Source organism: Schistocerca serialis, chromosome 10, assembly GCF_023864345.2.
Source record: "Schistocerca serialis cubense isolate TAMUIC-IGC-003099 chromosome 10, iqSchSeri2.2, whole genome shotgun sequence".
NCBI classification, from domain to species: domain Eukaryota; kingdom Metazoa; phylum Arthropoda; class Insecta; order Orthoptera; family Acrididae; genus Schistocerca; species Schistocerca serialis.
In genome coordinates, this window is record NC_064647.1 from 146,303,001 (window position 1) to 146,324,447 (window position 21,447).

At 42.4% G+C, this 21,447-nt stretch overlaps 1 protein-coding gene across 1 annotated transcript in view; it reads left to right on the forward strand.

Moving 5' to 3' along the window:
- LOC126424621 (luciferin sulfotransferase-like) overlaps positions 1-21,447 on the forward strand; it is an 85,647-nt gene that overhangs the window by 30,614 nt on the left and 33,586 nt on the right. Inside the window, exon 4 of the mRNA XM_050087358.1 lies at positions 15,414-15,555. Within this exon, the coding sequence (XP_049943315.1) occupies positions 15,414-15,555 (142 nt within the window). The remainder of the gene's footprint in view (positions 1-15,413; positions 15,556-21,447) is intronic.

The window sequence follows — 21,447 nt, forward strand, 5'->3', positions numbered from 1 at the left end:
GAGGAAGACAGAGATTGGAATACGTCAAGCAAATAATTGAGGACGTAGGTTGCAAGTGCTACTCTGAGATGAAGAGGTTAGCACAGGAAAGGAATTCGTGGCGGGCCGCATCAAACCAGTCAGTAGACTGAGGACAAAAAAAAAAAAAAAAAAAAAAAAAAACGAAGCGGGCTGTATTGGATCATGTGGAGTACCCGATACAGAAGGTTTCGTAGTATGCGACACGCTAAAACAGGTGTGTGTACTGCATAAGAACACTTAGTGAATAAGGTCACTTAGTGCAATTGTGTGAAATAGTTCTAACGAAAATGTTTAACTGTGTCACAGACTAATTAATGCATGTTCTTAATCAGGTAACATAATGTGCGGTTAGGATAAATGATTATTACTTTGATATGAATTTCGGGATGTTCTGAAGAGAAAGAGCAAGTTCTGGAATCAACATTAATAGTGTATAAATGTTAATAATCTCTTTCATTCAATTTTGTGATTAAAACTCAATTAGTAAAATTCATTGTTTACCATAACGCAAATTAACTGTGTAAACCACTATTTTTGGAAACGCTTGTGAATTATGTACATTTGCAAGTCAGGACAACATATTCTTACGGAAATCACCAACTAAAAGTCTGTAATTAAACTCGTAATAAATGTTTCTGGAACATTCTGTAGAGAAATTCAGTGAAATGTCCACATATTACAAAAACTACAGAATATATAGGTGCAACCACAACGGAGGGGTATCTGCTGAGAGGCCAGACAAACGTGTGGTTCCTGAAGAGGGGCAGCAGCCTTTTCAGTAGTTGCAGGGGCAACAGTCTGGATAATTGACTGATCTGGCCCTGTAACACTAACCAAAACGGCCTTGCTGTTGTGGTACTGCGAACGGCTGAAAGCAAGGCGAAACTACAGCCGTAATTTTTCCCGAGGGCATGCAGCTTTACTGTATGATTAAATGATGATGGCGTCCTCGTGGGTAAAATATTCCGGAGGTAAAATAGTCCCCCATTCGGATCTCCGGGCGGGGACTACTCAAGAGGATGTCGTTATCAGCAGAAAGAAAACTGGCGTTCTACGGATCGGAGCATGGAATGTCAGATCCCATAATCGGGCAAGTAGATTAGAAAATTTAAAAAGGGAAATGGATAGGTTAAACTTAGATACAGTGGGAATTAGTGAAGTTCGGTGGCAGGAGGAGCAAGACTTTTGGTCAGGGGAATACAGAGTTATAAATACAAAATCAAATAGGGGTAATGCAGGAGTAGGTTTAATAATGAATAAAAAAATAGGAGTGCGGGTAAGCTACTACAAACAGCATAGGGAACGCATTATTGTGGCCAAGATAAATACGAAGCCCACGCCTACCACAGTAGTACAACTTTATTAAATTTTCGTCTCCCTTCCCTACCCGAATAATTTCTTTTATCTCATCATACATTTCATCAATCTCTTCATCATCTGCGGAGCTAGTTGGCATGGGTGACTGGAATTCGACAGTAGGAAAAGGAAGAGAAGGAAACGTAGTAAGTGAATATGGATTGGGGCTAAGAAATGAAAGAGAAAGCCGTCTGGTAGAATTTTGCACAGAGCATAACTTAATCATAGCTAACACTTGGTTCAAGAATCATGAAAGAAGGTTGTATACATGGAAGAACCCTGGAGCTACTAAAACGTTGGTTGGTTGGTTGGTTTGGGGAAGGAGACCAGACAGCGTGGTCATCGGTCTCATCGGAATAGGGAAGGATGTCGGCCGTGCCCTTTCAGAGGAACCATCCCGGCATTTGCCGGGAGTGATTTAGGGAAATCACGGAAAACCTAAATCAGGATGGCCGGACGCGGGATTGAACCGTCGTCCTTCCGAATGCGAGTCCAGTGTCTAACCACTGCGCCACCTCGCTCGGTACTAAAACGTACCAGATAGATTATATAATGGTAAGACAGAGATTTAGGAACCAGATTCTAAATTGTAAGACATTTCCAGGGGCAGATGTGGACTCTGACCACAATTTATTGGTTATGAACTGTAGATTAAAAGAGAAACTGCAGAAAGGTGGGAATTTAAGGAGATGGGATCTGGATAAACTAACTAAACCAGAGGTTGTACAGAGTTTCAGGGAGAGCATAAGGGAACAATTGACAGGAATGGGGGAAAGAAATACAGTAGAAGAAGAATGTGTAGCTTTGATGAATGAAATAGTGAAGGCAGCAGAGCATCAAGTAGGTAAAAAAGACGAGGGCTAGTAGAAATTCTTGGGTAACAGAAGAGATACAGAATTTAATTGATGAATGGAGAAAATACAAAATGCAGTAAGTGAAGCAGGCAAAAAGGAATACAAAAGTGTCAAAAATGAGATCGACAGGAAGTGCAAAATGGCTAAGCAGGGATGACTAGAGGACAAATGTAGAGATGGAGAGGCTTATCTTAGGGGTAAGATAGATACTGCCTACAGGAAAATTAAAGAGACCTTCGGAGAAAAGAGAACCACTTGCATGAATATCAAAACCTCAGATGGAAACCCTGTTCTACGAAAAGAAGGGAAAGCAGAAAGATGGAAGGAGTATATAGAGGGTCTACACAAGGGCGATGTTCCTGAGGACAATATTATAGAAATGGAATGTAGATGAAGATGAAATAGGAGATATGATACTGCGTGAAGAGTTTGACAGAGCACTGAAAGACCTAAATCGAAACAAGGCCCCGGGATTAGACAACATTCCATTAGAACTACTGACAGCCTTGGGAGAGCCAGTCCTGACAAAACTCTACCATCTGGTGAGCAAGATGTATGAGACAGCCGAAATACCCTCAGATTTAAAGAAGAATATAATAATTCCAATCCCAAAGAAAGCAGGTGTTGACAGATGTGAAAATTACCGACCTATCAGTTTAATAAGTCACAGCTGCAAAATACTAACGCGAATTCTTTACAGACGAATGGAAAAAGTGGTAGCAGCCGACCTCTGGGAAGATCAGTTTCGATTCTGTAGAAATGGTGGGACACGTGAGGCAATACTGACCCTACGACTTATCTTAGAAGGAAGATTAAGGAAAGGCATTTGTAGACTTAGAGAAAGCTTTTGACAATGTTGACCGGAATACTCTCTTTCAAATTCTGAAGACGGCAGGGGTAAAATACAGGAAGCGAAAGAGTATTTACAATTTGTACAGAAAGCAGATGGCAGTTATAAGAGTCGAGGGACATGAAAGGGAAGTAGTAGTTGGGAAGGGAGTGAGACAGGGTTGTAGCCTCTCCCCGATGTTATTCAATCTGTATACTGAGCAAGCAGTAAAGGAAACAAAAGAAAAGTTCGGAGTGGGTATTAAAATCCATGGAGAAGAAATAAAAACTTTGAGGTTCGCCGATGACATTGTAATTCTGTCAGAGACAGAAAAGACTTGGAAGAGCAGTTGAACGGAATGAACTGTGTCTTGAAAGGAGGGTATAAGATGAACATCAACAAAAGCAAACCGAGGATAATGGAATGTAGTCGAATTAAGTCGGGTGATGCTGAGGGAATTAGATTAGGAAATGAGACACTTAAAGTAGTAAAGGAGTTTTGCTATTTGGGGAGCAAAATAACTGATGATGGTCGGAGTAGAGAGGATATAAAATGTAGACTGGCAATGGCAAGGAAAGCGTTTCTGAAGAAGAGAAATTTGTTAACATCGAGTATAGATTTAAGTGTCAGAAAGTCGTTTCTGAAAGTATTTGTATGGAGTGTAGCCATGTGTGGAAATGAAACGTGGACGATAAATAGCTTAGACAAGAAGAGAATAGAAGCTTTCGAAATGTGGTGCTACAGAAGAATGCTGAAGATCAGATGGGTAGATCACATAACTAATGAGGAGGTATTGAATAGAATTGGGGAGAAAAGGAGTTTGTGGCACAACGACTAGATGAAGCGATAGGTTGGTAGGACATGTTTTGAGGCATGAAGGGATCACCAATTTAGTGCTGGAGGGCAGCGTGGAGGGTAAAAATCGGAGAGAGAGACAAAGAGATGAATACACTAAGCAGATTCAGAAGAATGTAGGATGCAGTATGTACTGGGAGATGAAGAAGCTTGCACAGGATAGAGTAGCATGAAGAGCTGCATCAAACCAGTCTCAGGACTGAAGACCACAACAACAACAACAGAGAATATTCGTTTAAACTGGAGACTTAATCTGATTCAGAAAGACAATTTGTATCATAAATAATGTTAGAAGAACTATTCATTAATTTTTTGTAACACGATTTAAAGATTTCGTGATATATGTAATTATTCCGCCTTTTAGCCTGTAAATGTTGTAAATAGTTATTTTGAACGTTTGAATTGTAATTTGGATGTTGCAGACACCTCTATATATCCGAAGATCAGTAAAGTTATTATTTAGAAAGGTTCATTCCGTTCTAGCGGTCGAATTGTGGGCACCGAATAGTTAAAGACTTCAGAAAAATTACGTTTTGGCGTAATTACGTAAGTTGAAACCAAAGATCTTCTTCTATTAGTTTATCCGCTACTACTAGAACCAAGGATGACTGTTAACAGCAAGATCCGTAACCACAGTTATCTGTGGTAAGCTTATTAAAATTCTAAAATGCAGGAAATTTTTAATTATGTAATTTGTGTGCAATTTAGGCTCTACTTGAGTAAATTGATAGCGCTTCATTGATATACTTGTAGCGACCGCTACTCACATCGACTGCTGTGTCCGCACACGTTAGTTACGTTTACGCCTTCCATAGATACAGTTGTGTCGCGAATTCAGTGACTGCATGGCAACAAAATGAATGGCGTAAACCGCCAAGTTTGAATCCGTCGCTTGAAGCGCATAATAACGTTGTTGCCTACTCCTTGGAGTTATAACTTTTCTTTTTATGTTTATTCTGTTCCCTGGGTACTGTTTTTGCTGTTTACAAGTTACCTATAGCAACTGTGCGTCTTTTTCTGTAATACCAAGTAATAAACCGGTTAAGTATATTCTCAGTGCGTGTTTGAAATTTATTAAGTACGGGTAGCTCTACACGACGAAAATATATCCGTCATATTCAATCAGATCATTATGCTTTGAAAATCATTCCTAGATTCGCAGTTCGTATCACCTCTCGTATGCTCGACAAGTCAGAGATTAAACACCACTTTCTTTGAGCGTCGTATGGTATATAAATTGTCGTTCAGTAAAAATCACCGCTCTCCCTGATCTACACATACATCTCAGTATAAATAAACTGGAGTCATCAATTTCCAAAATCATTAATTCTTTGACACCTTTCTTTTTAGAAGACACAAAACGTTTTATTTTGTAACACCATAGACAGATGACTACTACGTAAGTATTTCATTGTATCAATTGTGGCTCTTTGAGAACACCTAACACCGAACTCTGACACAGGACTCAAGCTACAACGTTACATCTTCGTTTATGAAACGTAATTTCATTTTTTTAAATATAGGCTACAGCATCTAAGGGAAGTTTCCAGCATCTTCTTGCTGCGCTTGGCTGTCGGCTCTCTGACGTCTGGGTCTGTTGGTTCCTTCCTTCGTTCGTTCGTTGATTTGGGGGAGGGGGCCAAACAGCGAGGTCATCGGTCCCATCGGATTAGTGGAGAATGGGGAAGGAAGTTGGCCGTGCCCTTTCAAAACCATCCCAGCATTTACCTCACGCGATTTAGGAAAATCATGGATAACCTAAATCAGGGTGGCTGGACACGGGTTTGAACCGTAGTCTGCGCCCGGCGACTTCATCATTGAAGCCCAAGTGGAAGATTTCTTCCGCTGCTGCTTAACTGCTGCGCCGCTCATGAAACATAAGAAAGAACAAACACACGTATTTGTAGGTTTCAAAACAGAAATTAACGTAATATATACAAACATTGTCTGTGTTACTATACTTAATATGAATAATTTCAGGTGGACACTTGCCATACGCGCTGATTGATACTGTAAAACACGCTTTATTGATACTGATACTGCAAAAAAGCCTTTATCAACATAGCATGGAGGAAGACAGTCACATACATACAGGGTGTTTCAAAAATGACCGGTATATTTGAAACGGCAATAAAACCTAAACGAGCAGCGATAGAAATACACCGTTTGTTGCAATATGCTTGGGACAACAGTACATTTTCAGGCAGACAAACTTTCGAAATTACAGTAGTTACAATTTTCAACAACAGATGGCGCTGCGGTCTGGGAAACTCTATAGTACGATATTTTCCACATATCCACCATGCTAGCAATAATATGGCGTAGTCTCTGAATGAAATTACCCGAAACCTTTGACAACGTGTCTGGCGGAATGGCTTCACATGCAGATGAGATGTACTGCTTCAGCTGTTCAATTGTTTCTGGATTCTGGCGGTACACCTGGCCTTTCAAGTGTCCCCACAGAAAGAAGTCACAGGGGTTCATGTCTGGCGAATAGGGAGGCCAATCCACGCCGCCTCCTGTATGTTTCGGATATCCCAAAGCAATCACACGATCATCGAAATATTCATTCAGGAAATTAAAGACGTCGGCCGTGCGATGTGGCCGGGCACCATCTTGCATAAACCACGAGGTGTTCGCAGTGTCGTCTAAGGCAGTTTGTACCGCCACAAATTCACGAGGAATGTCCAGATAGCGTGATGCAGTAATCGTTTCGGATCTGAAAAATGGGCCAATGATTCCTTTGGAAGAAATGGCGGCCCAGACCAGTACTTTTTGAGAATGCAGGGACGATGGGACTGCAACATGGGGCTTTCCGGTTCCCCCTATGCGCCAGTTCTGTTTATTGACGAAGCCGTCCAGGTAAAAATAAGCTTCGTCAGTAAACCAAATGCTGCCCACATGCATATCTCCGTCATCAATCCTGTGCACTATATCGTTAGCGAATGTCTCTCGTGCAGCAATGGTAGCAGCGCTGAGGGGTTGCCGCGTTTGTCTTTTGTATGGATAGAGGTGTAAACTCTGGCGCATGAGACGATACGTGGACGTTGGCGTCATTTGGACCGCAGCTGCAACACGGCGAACGGAAACCCGAGGCCGCTGTTGGATCACCTGCTGCACTAGCTGTGTGTTGCCCTCTGTGGTTGCCGTACGCGGTCGCCCTACCTTTCCAGCACGTTCATCCGTCACGTTCCCAGTCCGTTGAAATTTTTCAAACAGATCCTTTATTGTATCGCTTTTCGGTTCTTTGGTTACATTAAACCTCCGTTGAAAACTTCGTCTTGTTGCAACAACAGTGTGTTCTAGGCGGTGGAATTCCAACACCAGAAAAATCCTCTGTTCTAAGGAATAAACCATGTTGTCTACAGCACACTTGCATGTTGTGAACAGCACACGCTTACAGCAGAAAGACGACGTACAGAATGGCGCACCCACAGACTGCGTTGTCTTCTGTATCTTTCACATCACTTGCAGCGCCATCTGTTGTTGAAATTTGTAACTACTGTAATTTCTAAAGTTTGTCTGCCGGAAAATGTACTGTTGTCCCAAGCATATTGCAACAAAACGGTGTATTTCTATCGCTGCTCGTTTAGTTTTTATTGCCGTTTCAAATATACCGGTCATTTTCGAAACACCCTGTAGATGCAGTGTTTCTTGACTTCCGGAAAATATTTGAGTACAACGTACGTTATTGTCGAAAGTAGTATTGTATGCAATACCAAGCGAAATCTGTGGCTGGATTGAGGATTTCTTGGTAGCTAGGACCAAGCACTTTATGTTGGATGGAGAGTAATTTCAGATGCATCCCGGAGAAGTGTGATGAGACCTTTTTATTGATGTTGTATATTAATGAACTTGCAGATGATATTAACAGTAACCTCAAACGTTTCACAGATGATGCAGTTACAAATAATGAAATACTGTTTTTAAAAACAGCTGCTCAAATATTCAGTGAGATCTTGATAAGATTTGACTGTGAGTCATCAGAGATGTGGCGCCTCAAGGACCGGCACAGTACTTAAGTCAGTTTAGAATAATACCAGCTGTCTACGCAGAGAACACCGCTATAGTCACCAGAAGCAGGTAGCCACAAGCTCTACACTGGTGACTGCAGCTTGTCTGCCATTCATTGGAACACAGGTCATCGGTATGCCGTGTTGGTTTCCAAAGCCACAAATAGCCAGTAGATAATTATCACTAAGCGCCATAAGCCAGACACCCTAGAAATCATCCCATTTGGTGAACCCATTCAATGCACTACAGCCATGAAGTGTCCCGGAGTGAAAGTCGATCGAACCCTCATGTGGCAATAACAGGTGCAAATGTGCGAAGCAAGACCTCCGAGAGGTTCGAAGCCCTGTACCCACTCGTTAATTAAAAGTCTGAGCTTTGCATTACCTACGGATTCGCTTTGTACGGTATGTATATTCGACAAATGATGGACTACGCAAGCGTTGCCTGGAGTAATGCCGTAAAGAGACTCCAGAGCTTGTAGAACAAGACAGTAATGCGGATTTTCCATTTCAAGCAAAAGCACCACACTAAGGCAATAACTGCATCTATCGCTGGTAACTGAACCAAAACCCAAATTGAATTTGGAGTTGAAAATTCTGGTGAAGAATGATTTTTTTTTAACTTTGAGATCTGTTGCTGTTCAGTTGTTGTATAATTTTAAAACCTTGTTTATATTTAATTCACACGAGAGATACAATCTTTGCCCTTTGTTCCTATTATAATGACTTTGGTGGCTTTCAATTTTGATAAGAATCCTACCATGTGATTTTTTTTAGTTTCATATTTTGCAGTCTTATGATCACCCCCCTTTTTTATCTGTTAGTCCTCCCCAGATGCAACTCCTTTCGCGTTGGTATTTAATCTTGTTTGTCCAGTACCAAAGAGTTTCCGAAAAAATTCAGCACATACATGAATTTCTCACCCTCTGATTTCTCCTGCAGTATACAAAAACCCTTGTCAGTGTGACAATGTTACTTCTTAACTTTGTGAAATAATAATGCTCTTTGTTTAGTCTGGCACGTTGGAACATTAACTGCAAGTGTTCCAGAGTCTACTACATCATTTCTTGTTTAATATCGGTACAAAGCTACACTTCATTAAGAAGAAAAATTAAAATAAAAAATAGTGCGAATCTGTATTAAATCCCCAGTGATATTTCACTGTGACAGCTGTTGGTTTTACTTTGGCGCTTTCTCCGCGAATGCGCCGACGCTTTGGACTGTCTATATCCAGAGGATTCGACATTTTTGAGTTTCGTGGTTTTTATTTGGTACAGAAAACACCGAACCTTTACTGGGATAGAGCAGCAATTAAAATGACCCTCTCTATGTTGGCAGTTGGAATCAAAATTGATGAAATGAAGATCTTTATCACGATATCAAGCACAAAAAGAATAAGAAAGTGCTATTTATCGTGGCATTATTAACTGATGAATGTTACAGAAACAAATTCTATTTTTCTAATCAGAAGGTACAAACAGAAGATTTACCTGATTTCAAATTCCACTTCTCTTTTTGATTTCTTCTTCATTATTTTTCTTGTTCAATGATTTTTAACACTCTTCCTCTGCAGCCACACTTCCCTCTTCTAAATCCATAGGACGCAGCACAGGCAAAACACAACAGAATACTGCTGCTATGCACTGCTAACAATAACGATTTTGCTAAAACGCTGTTACACAATACCAGAAGGCAACAATGCCGACTAAAGCTTTGAACAGCCGCAAGCATTGACAAAAGTTAAACTTCACAGTACTTCCAAAGTAGATGAAACAAAAACAAACTGAAACGTAAATGGTGGGCGTTATAATTTCTCATTCGTTCAATCATGTGCAATATATACGATTTGTTTTAACCGCTCATTTTCGAGATACTTTTTCGGTGTTGCAAAATACAGATCGGCGCAATCTGATTGGTGGGTCATGTGGAGCACGTAAAATACCACCGGAAACTATATCAAACTCAATTATGTCCACAGATGGACAATATACGTTTTGATTGGTTGCTCCTCAATTATTGTGATATTTACGTAGACGTAAGACGCTGCGTGAAATTCGAAAAAGTTTGTAATGAAAAATAGAGGTCACTACGATTTCACGTTTGGTGCATATTACATAATATGTTGCGGCGTATGAAATTTAGCTAACATATCGAATTTTTCTTTAGATTTTGTTGGAGGTCTCTACAGACTTGGTTGGAGGTCTCTGTCCGCCACCAATCTGGAGCCAATTGATCTGACGTAGCACATTATTAGCGATCGCACAGCGCCAGCGATAAAACCAGAAGGAATTATTCAAAACATTCCTCACATTTCATAAACGGTTTGACATATCAAAATGAGATTTTTGCAAATGATAGCATGCAAAGAGGAAAGTATTTTGCTGAACGATTATTATGCAAAACTGCATTATCTGCAGTGTTATTCCATATACTAGACTTCTTCGATGAGAGAATGCAATTTTAAGGATCATCAGTAGGTGGTGAAACGATAAATAAATGTTTTCGAACAACATAATTGAGGATATTACAGGTCTATGTTCCGCCGAGAATGTGCTTTTTCATACGCCACTGACCTTACTTTTCCTCAGTTCCCCAGTTAATAAACTCAATAAATCACTTTTTCAAAATTCTTTTGCAACTGCATCTGCACAACATGTTAGTGAGGTGAGATTGTGTGAACTCCACTGTGTTTTGGCAAAAGAAGCAAATTTCAACATGAAAACCAGAGAAATGTGTAGGTTTTAGTCGAAATACGTCACTCATGATGCTTCTCTGACAGTTACAAATGGTTACCAATCCAGGCGAAAATAAATCGCTCCATTTTCGACGAAATTCTTTTTAGGTACTAACGAAAGCACAGGTGACAGTAGATTTTTTTGAATGGTCACCATGCAAGTGTGGACTTGCAGGTTCCCCCACATAATATTTACAGGAAATGTAAATATTAAGTGCACGGCATATTCCCTACAACGCCTGCCCATAACCGCCTCCACTACCGCTCTCCCGACGCATGTTCTGCCCTCTGCACATCTAGCCGCCACGGTATTCTGCATGCACTGTAACACTATCAGTTACTGTTAAAACAGTAAAATGCCCATTGTATAGTATTGTACTGTGTGGAACTGGGGACCTAGAAACGACGGAGAGGCTTCGTCCCCCCCGTAGCCCGCAGTGGTACACAACCCCACAACAGGCTACAGCAGTCCACCCACCCCACCGCCGCCCCACGCCAAACCCAGGGTTACTGTGCAGTTGGGCGCCCAGTGGACCCCCCCAGGAATGTCTCACATCAGACAAGCGTAACCCCAATACTTGCGTAGTAGAGCATTTATGGTGTACGTGTACGTGGAGACAGTGTTGGAGCAGCAACAGCCGACATAGTGTATCTGAGACGGAATAAGGGGATCCAGCCCCCATTCGCCGAGGCAGAAAAACCGCCTTAACAACCATCCACAGGCTGGCCGGCACACCGGACCTCGACACTAATCCGCTGGGGGGATTCGTGCCGGGGACCGGCACGCCTTCCTGCCCGGAAAGCAGTGCGTTAGACCGGACGGCGACCCGGGCTGGCAATATGCTCATAATGTTACACCTATGAGAGGATTTTTAATTTTGTAACAGTGACGATGTGTAATGGTAAGGTATTGGACTAATGTTGTTCCCTAAAGATTTCTATTGAAAGGAAGCAGTAGCAAGATAAACGAGAATCGACCCAAGGTGCTGTGTGCAATCGAGCAAACTATAATTATGTAAAAAGAAACAGTCGCCAGCCTAATTAGGCAAAGTTGTACCCAGTACTAGCATATTCACAGAGGAAGTTAACTGTGTGGGGTGACGTTACTTGATATTAAACTTCTGTTTTTCTGACAAGTTACAAGACTGTAGCGCAGTTTACCAAGTAATGTACCAGTGAATTGACCTGAACTACACAGAAGGAATGTCAACATGCTTAGGCGACAACTGGTTCTCAATAACTCTTACTATATACACATTACAGTAGGAAGTTGATTACAGTTGTAGGTAAAATGCTTACTGATGGTGGAGCACCAGTGACTTGGGCAAGAGGTTCTTTTGTTAGTTTAATTATAGGAATTTACTACTTTTGAAACAGTTATGAAGCAGTTGTGTCTCTTGTACTGATTATTTTTGCGTTCTCAAGAAACATTCATTTCCTGATATTATTTAGCTCAAGTGAAACATGTGATCTTGGATGTAGTATAGTCTGAATATTTGTGGCCAGTTACTTATTCTTGATTGATGTTATTGTAATATGGAATTTAAATCTGGCAAAACCATTAGCAGAAGAACCCAGAAACTAATCTACCAGTAGCCTCAGATAGAGGCTGAACATTTTAGTCACAACACAAAATGAGAAACACTGCAATTACATAACACATGAAATTGTAAACACTATTATTTAATTTAAAAAATATCTTAGAAATAAATACTTTAAATCTTCTCTTAGTAATTGTACTTTGATGAAACTTTAAATCTTCATTAATTCAATCTGCTTGAGGTATTTCAAAACTTATGCTCAGTAAATAATTATATACTTTACAACAGCACAAAGTTCATCAGTTTTTAAGGAAGACAATTGCTTTTCATTTCAATAAATTGGGATACTCGGGCTTATCGTAACAGTTGGGATAGGACCCTACCTAGGTGAATGACTTAAGAATAAAACACGGTGGCTCAACACAAAGTTTACACAACGACAAATTATTATTGAAAACGAAGCCATATAATTGATCCATGCAATGATACATTACTCAACTGATAATTTGATCTGAATGTGGTGGCAGCGTCGATCTATTCAACAAATGGCGGAAAAAGTATTCATGGCACTTCCTGTGCAACAAGCTCCGAAATTTCTCTCCTTAGCGTCGGATTTTCATAGTACATAGCTAACCTAAGTATGTCACGAATAATAAGCCGTATTACTTCCGTATCCGAGGCTGTATTATATAATCTGGCAGTTCTTCTCGCTTCTTTCAGTTCACAAGATGTACATTCTTTGCGTGCTAGCTATCGACTGACTCATACCACACAACCTCGCATTACGACCGCCAGATCAACCTTTTCTATTCCTGCTTAGCCTGTTCCGTTGTGGAGGGACTTCCCTCCAAGATTTCGTGAATACAATCCTACTTTCCCTACGCATGAACCAGTAAAATATAACATATTCATTTATTTTACAGCACATTGCTTTTGACATTACATGCCTACATTAGTTACAGATACATAAATTATTATAAACAATGAATAAAACATTTACATGTTACATCGAAGAGCATGATTATGCAGAAGTTACATTAAGTAAAAACAAACAAAGATGTTTGATAATTATTATCCGCAATTTAGTTATATTTTGGTAGTACAATCGTTTTACGTTGATGGCGCCTGCTTTGTTTATTTCTTGTTATATCTTTGCAATGTTCAAGCTGCTAGGTTAGTTCCGTTATCGCTGCCGTGCTGTTAATCACGGCTGCTCCACTGTTTACTTGAACGAAAGAAGATCAACGTTCAGTGATCCGTTTTTTGTGGTCGATAGGCGTATCAGGGGCCGAAATTCATCGAAGACCTTCGGTTCAGTACGGGAACAGTGTTTTGCTACAACGGAGTGTCTACGAATGGATTGTAAATTTTCGAAATGGTCGCACAAGTGGTATACGCACGATGAAGGAGCCGGACGACCGTTTACCGCCACAAATGAAGAAACCATTGAGCGTTCACGTGAAATGATTCTTTTGGACACACGATTAACTGTTGACGAAGTGGCACATCGTCTGAAAATTAGTCACGGTTCTTCATACGAAATCATCCACAACAGAATTGGGTTTCATAAAGTTTGTGCAAGATGGGTACCAAAACAACTCACACAGTTGCATAAAGAAATGCGCTTGGACATCTGCAAAAAATATTTGGATCGCCTTGGTAACGAGGGGGACAACTTCTTAGATAGGCTCATTATTGGTGACGAAACATGGATCCATTATTACGAGCCGGAGAGTCAACGGCAGAGTATGCAAACATCCAAATCGCCGTGCAAGAAAAAGTTCAAGACCCAACCGTTGGCAGGAAAACATGCTTACGGGTTTCTTGGGACGCACAAGGTCCAGTACTGGAACATTATGGGGAAAGGGGCAAACAGTAAACACTATACGTTACAGTGAGATGCTTACTGCCAGGATAAAGCCTGCAATTCGAAGCAAACGCCGAGGATTGCTGTCAAAAGGTATTGTGTTGTTGCACGATAGTGCCCGTCCGCATACTGCTGCCCACACTGCTGAAACGCTCCAGAAACTCAAATTTGAAGTACTGGATCATCCTCCATATAGTCCCGATCTTGCCCCTTCTAACTATCATTTGTTTGTTCCACTCAAACAGGCATTAAGGGGCCGTCGATTTGCCTCGGGCGAAGCAGTGAAAGAAGCGGTGCATTCCTGGCTCGCAGCTCAACGGAGAACCTTCTTTTATGAGGACATCAGGAAGCTTGTACAACAATGAACGAAGTGCGTTGAAACGCAAGGAGACTATGTCGAAAAATGATGTTCTGCTAAGTTTCCTATTTGATTACAATAAAATTTGGTAACTACTTTGCGGATAATAATTGACTTACCCTCGTAGATAATATCGGTAATAGTGTTACAAGGTTAAAAACAGAGCCGAGTTTCTTCTGTGAACAACACCTTACGCCAATCCTGGGGCATCCATTGTGCATAATCTCTTGCCCATCTGTAACGGAGTCCATGGTGTTGTTGTGTAGGACATGGTGCTTCCCATGTTCGTCGAGAATGGAGGTTCGCATCATGCTATCGTCACAAAGTAGTTCGATTCGGTACATGACGTCTGGTAGGCTCTTCGAACGCCATATTCACTTTTGGGTCACTCATCCCACGATTCCCTTCACTGGAAGGTCGTTGCTGTCGACCATTCTGTGCACCTGTCGGTCATGGACGGCCTTTGCTGTGTAAGTCCTGAACACTACCTGTCGACTGGGACCGATTCCATGTCCACACCACATCACTTTGTCCCCGATGCACACGTTGAGCAACAGTCATGGTCGCCAAGACTTCTGTGCGTGATGTGATGTTGCATATCCGATCACTAGTCGGGACTGTCCTTCGCAGCATGACGGATGCTCGCTCTACTGGTGTTTTACTTTCAACCAAAATGCTGCAATCCATTCAAGTTCGGCGTGCTACCCATACGTAGCGCTCGTGGTAACTGTGTGTTCAAACAACATCAGGGGTGACCATCCCAAAGGTACAGGAACGATCAGAGTAGCAACATACCTGGACGACGTATCGGGGTGATGCAACAGGTGCATACGCTGAGACGAGTTCATCAGTGAAATTCCCTGAGAAAGCATACATTCCCATACGGGGACATACGCTGCTTTTATTTTCCATCAACTCTTGACCTCCCTCCAGATACGGAAGCCATGCTCAACGACAGTCTTAGGACGCATCGTATGTTTTCCAGATTGTCGTCGCTCGCCACGGGCCGCAAGAAGCCGCCTACGCACTTCATCGACATCGTGAAGAACTCCAAATCGCCGAGGCTGATCAAGAGCCACCTGCCGGTAGAACTTCTGCCCAGGCAGCTCTGGACCGTCAAACCCAAGGTATGTCTCCTGCCTCTCGTAAAATTCACACAGCCAGGCTGCAAAGCAATGTTCTATCGTAGCGACTGGCCACATCCAGTCTCATTGTAGCCGATTTAAGGTAATGTCTACAACCATACCCTGTGTACTTTACTTGTCGGTAGGGTGATGGTAGCTGTTTATTTATTGTGTGATGAAAACAAATACATATATACAACATTCGTGACAAATATTCTCAAACACAAGCTCATACAACGCTAAATCTCCAGATCTAGTTCCCTGATCTATTCGATGGTTTCATCTGATACATGGTGACTGTCCATTATCCTTCTTTTCTACGCTGGAAGAAGACAGTCAGTAACAGTATGGCGCATTGTCTGTAAGGAGGCCTCACAGCCACAGTTGCACGACTAACCTATCCCCGCTTGTGCATTAGGTAACCATACCCAGTTCATGATCCTCCATTAACGTTTGGGGAGATCGAATCTTTGTAGAGATGGGTCATTCGCGAACTAACGGCTCCAAAGGAACGGTTCACCAAGATGAACGAGCGATGAATGAATTCTAAGGAGCGGTCTTTCATAGTTTCACTTCGGTCGCGGCTTTCTACTTCTAGCTCATGGGAATGGGAAACGGTCGGTCTCGTGCCCGCAACGGCCGGTCTCGTTCCAGCCTGTCTCGGTCTCGGTCTCGCTCGGCCGGACTCGTCCTTCTTCGGGTGGCCACTCGTCGCAGTTCCACTGCTGAGTGCTCATAGTTCAGTATCGAGTTTTTGTTGTTTGTTTCGTTCACTTCACACGTCCATTCTAGATTTGTTTCAAACCTATTTTGAACTCTGAACTTCTGGTTCTTTTCGTATTCTATTCAGCGTTCACGGCCGGTAATTAAAATGTATTTTATAATAACGTAAAATACATAAAAATTACGTGGTATGTAATACATACATCTTTTCAGGTAACAAAACGGAGTATCAGCTTACTTCACTATTTCGATAAACAGCAGAAGAAATACTTGTAAAAAGACAAGATTATTTTGTTATTACACATGCAAAGGACGTCGGCACGGCACACACGAGTGGCCATTTTCCATTTTTTTTTTTTTTATCCAAGGTAAAACAGCATATCCATTGTTATGGAAGGCAGACCGACATACAACCAAATGAAGCCCCCGCTTCGTAATCGAGTGTATGGTGTCTTATTTTGTAAAGAGAATATGATAACTCCTACAATATTATTTTCAGTGGTAAAGGGTGGCGCACGAAAAATCGGCCCCGAGTACTAGACTGCTCACTGTCGCTTACCAATCGTCATCTATTGTTTCGAAGTTGTTTGCATTAGCTTATTTGTTATTTCTTCACTGCGCAATTAAACATGTTTACCTATTCTGCTCGTAGTGGTAAACAAATCGTGCGTAATTGGCGAGCAATTTGTACTCTGGGCCGTTTTTTCGTGCGCCACCTTGTATTACTTCACTGCGATCAGACACCTAACGCTACAGTTGGGTAAACGTGATGTTTTGCAGAATCACGAAAATTACAGGTGTGTGTGAATTCTGTTACGAATAAAAACTCTGTACTCCAGGAGGGAGGCAAGTGCCCTCTCTTGGCGACTTCTATGTTCAGTCACCTATGCTACTAATTTTCAGTTTTTCATAACAACCATATACCAAGAACATGAGCGATGAACATAAAAATGAACGGTTCCCAAAACGAGCGATCACCAGTGAACTAGTTCCCAAGGGTGACCGACTTTGCCCATCTCTAAATCTTTGTATCTTGCACGGAAAGGTTCTCAAGTATATGTTTCTTGACTACTGATGACTCCTCCCATTGGGGTTTCCGAGAACGGTTGACATTGAAAGGGGACCAAACAAGATTGTCTACTGTACGTCACGAACGTTTCTTTAATTTCAAGCGTTGGTGTCCTGCTTATGCAGTGTCTCCATAAAAGGGTAGCTGAGTACTGTTCTCAAGTTACACAGATCTTCAGGAGAACTTATGGTATTCTCAGAACTGGAGAAGAGATGTTGCTGAGAACAGGAAGTCGTAGAGTGTTCGTACTCCGAATACATCCTGTAACTATTCTCCGGCCTAGGCGCTACAGTCTGGAACCGCGCGACCGATATGGTCACAGGTTCGAATCCTGCCTCGGGGCCGGCCGATGTGGCCGAGCGGTTCTAGGTGCTTCAGTCTGGAACCGCGCAACCGCTACGGTCGCAGGCTCGAATCCTGCTTCGGGCATGGATGTGTGTGATGTCCTCAGGTTAGTTAGGTTTAAGTAGTTCTAAGTTCTAGGAGACTGATGACCTCAGAAGTTAAGTCCCACATAGTGCTCAGAGCCACTTTTGAACCTGCCTCGGATATAGATGTGTATGATGTCCTCAGGTCAGTTAGGTTTAAGTAGTTCTAAGTTCTAGGGGACTGATGACCTTATAAGTTGAACCCATAGTGCTCAGAGCCATTTGAACCATTTTTTCTAATTATTCGCATTGCCGATGAGTTGCACATCTAAATGGTTCAAGTGGCTCTGAGCATTATGGGACTTAACCTCTGAGGTCATCAGTCCCCTAGAACTTAGAATTACTTAAACCTAACTAACCTGAGGACATCACACGCATCCATTCCCGAGGCAGGATTCGAACCTGCGACCGTAGCAGTCGCGCGGTTCCGGACTGAAGCCCCTAGAACCGCTCGGCCACAGCGGCCGGCTCTTCATGTCTAACAGCAGTAGTCAACAGCAGAGTAAGACAGGTTGCCGATCTTAAAAGATGGACATTAGCCCTCCATGAGGTATTAGCAAGTTTTTAAAGACTGTTATTTTTCGTTTGGAGTTTAGCAGCTATGTCTGAAAGACGCTGTTTGTAAGTTAGAGTTCTGCCTAATGTTACTCCCAGGTCTTCTGGCACACTGCAGAACGGCAAGATTTCGCCAATAAAGCTGACTTTTTGTCTGTGGTTTTCGTGTCTGTACCGTTGGTGAAACGCAGACATAGCTGTTCTCTGAGGGTATAAGTCGAGGCACACATACTGCTGCCAACTCCTAAGTTAAATCAGAGGTACCCATCTCACGCAGCTCACGGTCATCACAGCCCTGGCTCAGATCACCAGGTTAATGCAGCTTCAGACAACCCTGGATATGCCCATCACATATGGCATAACGACAACTACGGCCAGCGCTGACTGCAGCAGTACCCCAAGAGAGATGGATTTTTCATTTGCTGTTATCACATAAGTGGTTGTTTGGGTATTTTCTTATCTCTTCGAATCTATCGGCCTTCCATTTGATTGTTTGAGTGTACTGCCTACCTCCATTTCTTATTCATTGCAGTCATAACTGTAACCTCCCCACTAGAATTTCGCTTCTGTATGAAATTTAGCCCAGCTTTCCCTCCCACTCTATAAAAGTTTATGTATTACCAAAACTATTTCCCACAAGCTGTTACCCAACTTAAACTCATATGCTAATCTTGGAATATACATAACCTAATTTGAACTGAATTGTAACTGATCTCAATACAACTTGTCCTTATATTAAATGCCCAACTGCCGGCCGCTGGTGGCCGAGCGGTTCTAGGCGCTTCAGTCTGGAACAACGCGACCACTACGGTCGTAGGTTCGAATCCTGCGTCGGGCATGGATGTGTGTGATGTCCTTAGGTTCTTTAGGTTTAAGTAGTTCTAAGTTCTAGGGGACCGATGACCTGAGATGTTAAGTCCCATAGTGCTCAGAGCCATTTAAATGCCCAACTGAGTAAAATAATTATCTTGCCCTAATCAAAATTTCCACTTACCTCGCGTCTTGACAACATTCTTGCAGATTTCTCGAAAGCCCAACAGCAGACAGCAAGCAGGCAGCGGATAAGCTAGATTTCTATTTCTAATTAAAAATTCCAACTGTTGTATACCATGTGTAGTAATGCGTAATGATAAAGTGGGGTGGCGAGAGTAACTATTTCTATAAAACGATATTCCAAGACGACGGTTTTAGAATGATGTATATACAGTATTCAAAAAGACAGAGTAAAACTTCACATGATCTTACACTACTGGCCATTAAAATTGCTACACCAAGAAGAAATGAAGATGATAAACGGTATTCATTGGACAAACATATTATACTAGAACTGAAGTGTGATTACATTTTCACGCAATTTGCGTGCATAGATTCTGAGAAATCAGTACCCAGAACAACCACCTCTGGCCGTAATAACAGCCTTGATGCGCCTGGGCATTGAGTCAAACAGAGCTTGGGTGGGATGTACAGGTACAGCTGCCTATGCAGCAATACGATACCACAGTTCATCAAGAGTAGTGACTGGCGTATTGCGACGAGCCAGTTGCTCGGCCACCATTGACCAGACGTTTTCAATTGGTCAGAGATCTCGAGAATGTGCTAGCCAGGACAGCAGTCGAACATTTTCTGTATCCAGGAAGGCCCGTAGAGGACCTGCAACATGCGGTCGTGCATTATCCTGCTGAAATGTAGGGTTTCGCAGGGATCGAATGAAGGGTAGAGTCACGAGTCGTAACACATCTGAAATGTAACGCCCACTCTTCAAAGTGCCGTCAACGCGAACAAGAGGTGACCGAGACGTGTAACCAATGGCACCCCATACCATCACGCCGGGTGGCACGCCAGTATGGCGATGACGAATACGCGCTTCCAATGTGCGTGCACCGCGATGTCGCCAAAGACGGATGCGACCATCATGATGCTGTAAACAGAACCTGGATTCATCCGAAAAAATGACGTTTTGCCATTCGTGCACCCAGCTTCGTCGTTTGTCTGTGATGCAGCGTCAAGGGTAACCGCAGCCATGGTCTCCGAGCTGATAGTCCATGCTACTGCAAACATCCTCGAACTCTTCGTACAGATGGTTGTTGGCTTGCAAACGTCCCCATCTGTTGACTCACGGATCGACACGTGGCTGCACGATTCGTTACAGCCATGCGGATAAGATGCCTGTCATTTCGACTGCTAGTGATACGACGCCGTTGGGATGCAGCACGGCGTTCCGTATTACGCTCCTGAACCCACCGATTTCACATTCTGCTAACAGTCATTGGATCTCGACCAACGCGAGCAGCAATGTCGCGATACGATAAACCGCAATCGCGATAGGCTACAATCCGACGTTTATCAAAATCGGAAACGTGATGGTACGCATTTCTCCTCCTTACACGAGACATCACAACAACGTTTCACCAGGCAATGCCGGTCAACTGCTGTTTGTGTATAAGAAATCTGTTGGAAACTTTCCCCAAGTCAGCACGTTGTAGGTGTCGCCACCAGCGCCAACCTCGTGTGACTGCTCTGAAAAATTAATCATTTGCATATCACAGGATGTTCTTCCTGTCGGTTAAATTTCGCGTCTGTAGCACGTCATCTTCGTGGTGTAGCAATTTTAACGGCCAGTAGTGTAACATTGGTCTAAACGGTACTATGCTTAACAAAGTGAACAATGATTTCAAATGGTTCAAATGGCTCTAACCACTATGGGACTTAACATCTGAGGCCATCAGTCCCCTAGACTTAGAACTACGTAAACCTAACTAACCTAAGGACATCACACACATCCATGCCCGAGGCAGGAATCGAACCTGAGACCGTAGTAGCAGCGCGGTTCCCGACTGAAGCGCTCGGCCACAGCGGCAGCCAAAATTAGTTAACATATGACACAAAATTTCCCGTCGTCTGCATTCGCACTGTGTTAAAACTTTCTCACACTACTTCGTACAGCGTTCATCAATAGAACAATGAGCTACATATTTACTTCAGACCACACTCACACTACTAAAAACATATACAAAACTGTGCAAACGTAAATAAGAAAAAAAGCCTTCAAGAAATAAACAGAACAATTCACAAAAACATTTTCTTGGCCTGTTTCCTGAATGTCTCTGTGCACTCCTAGCC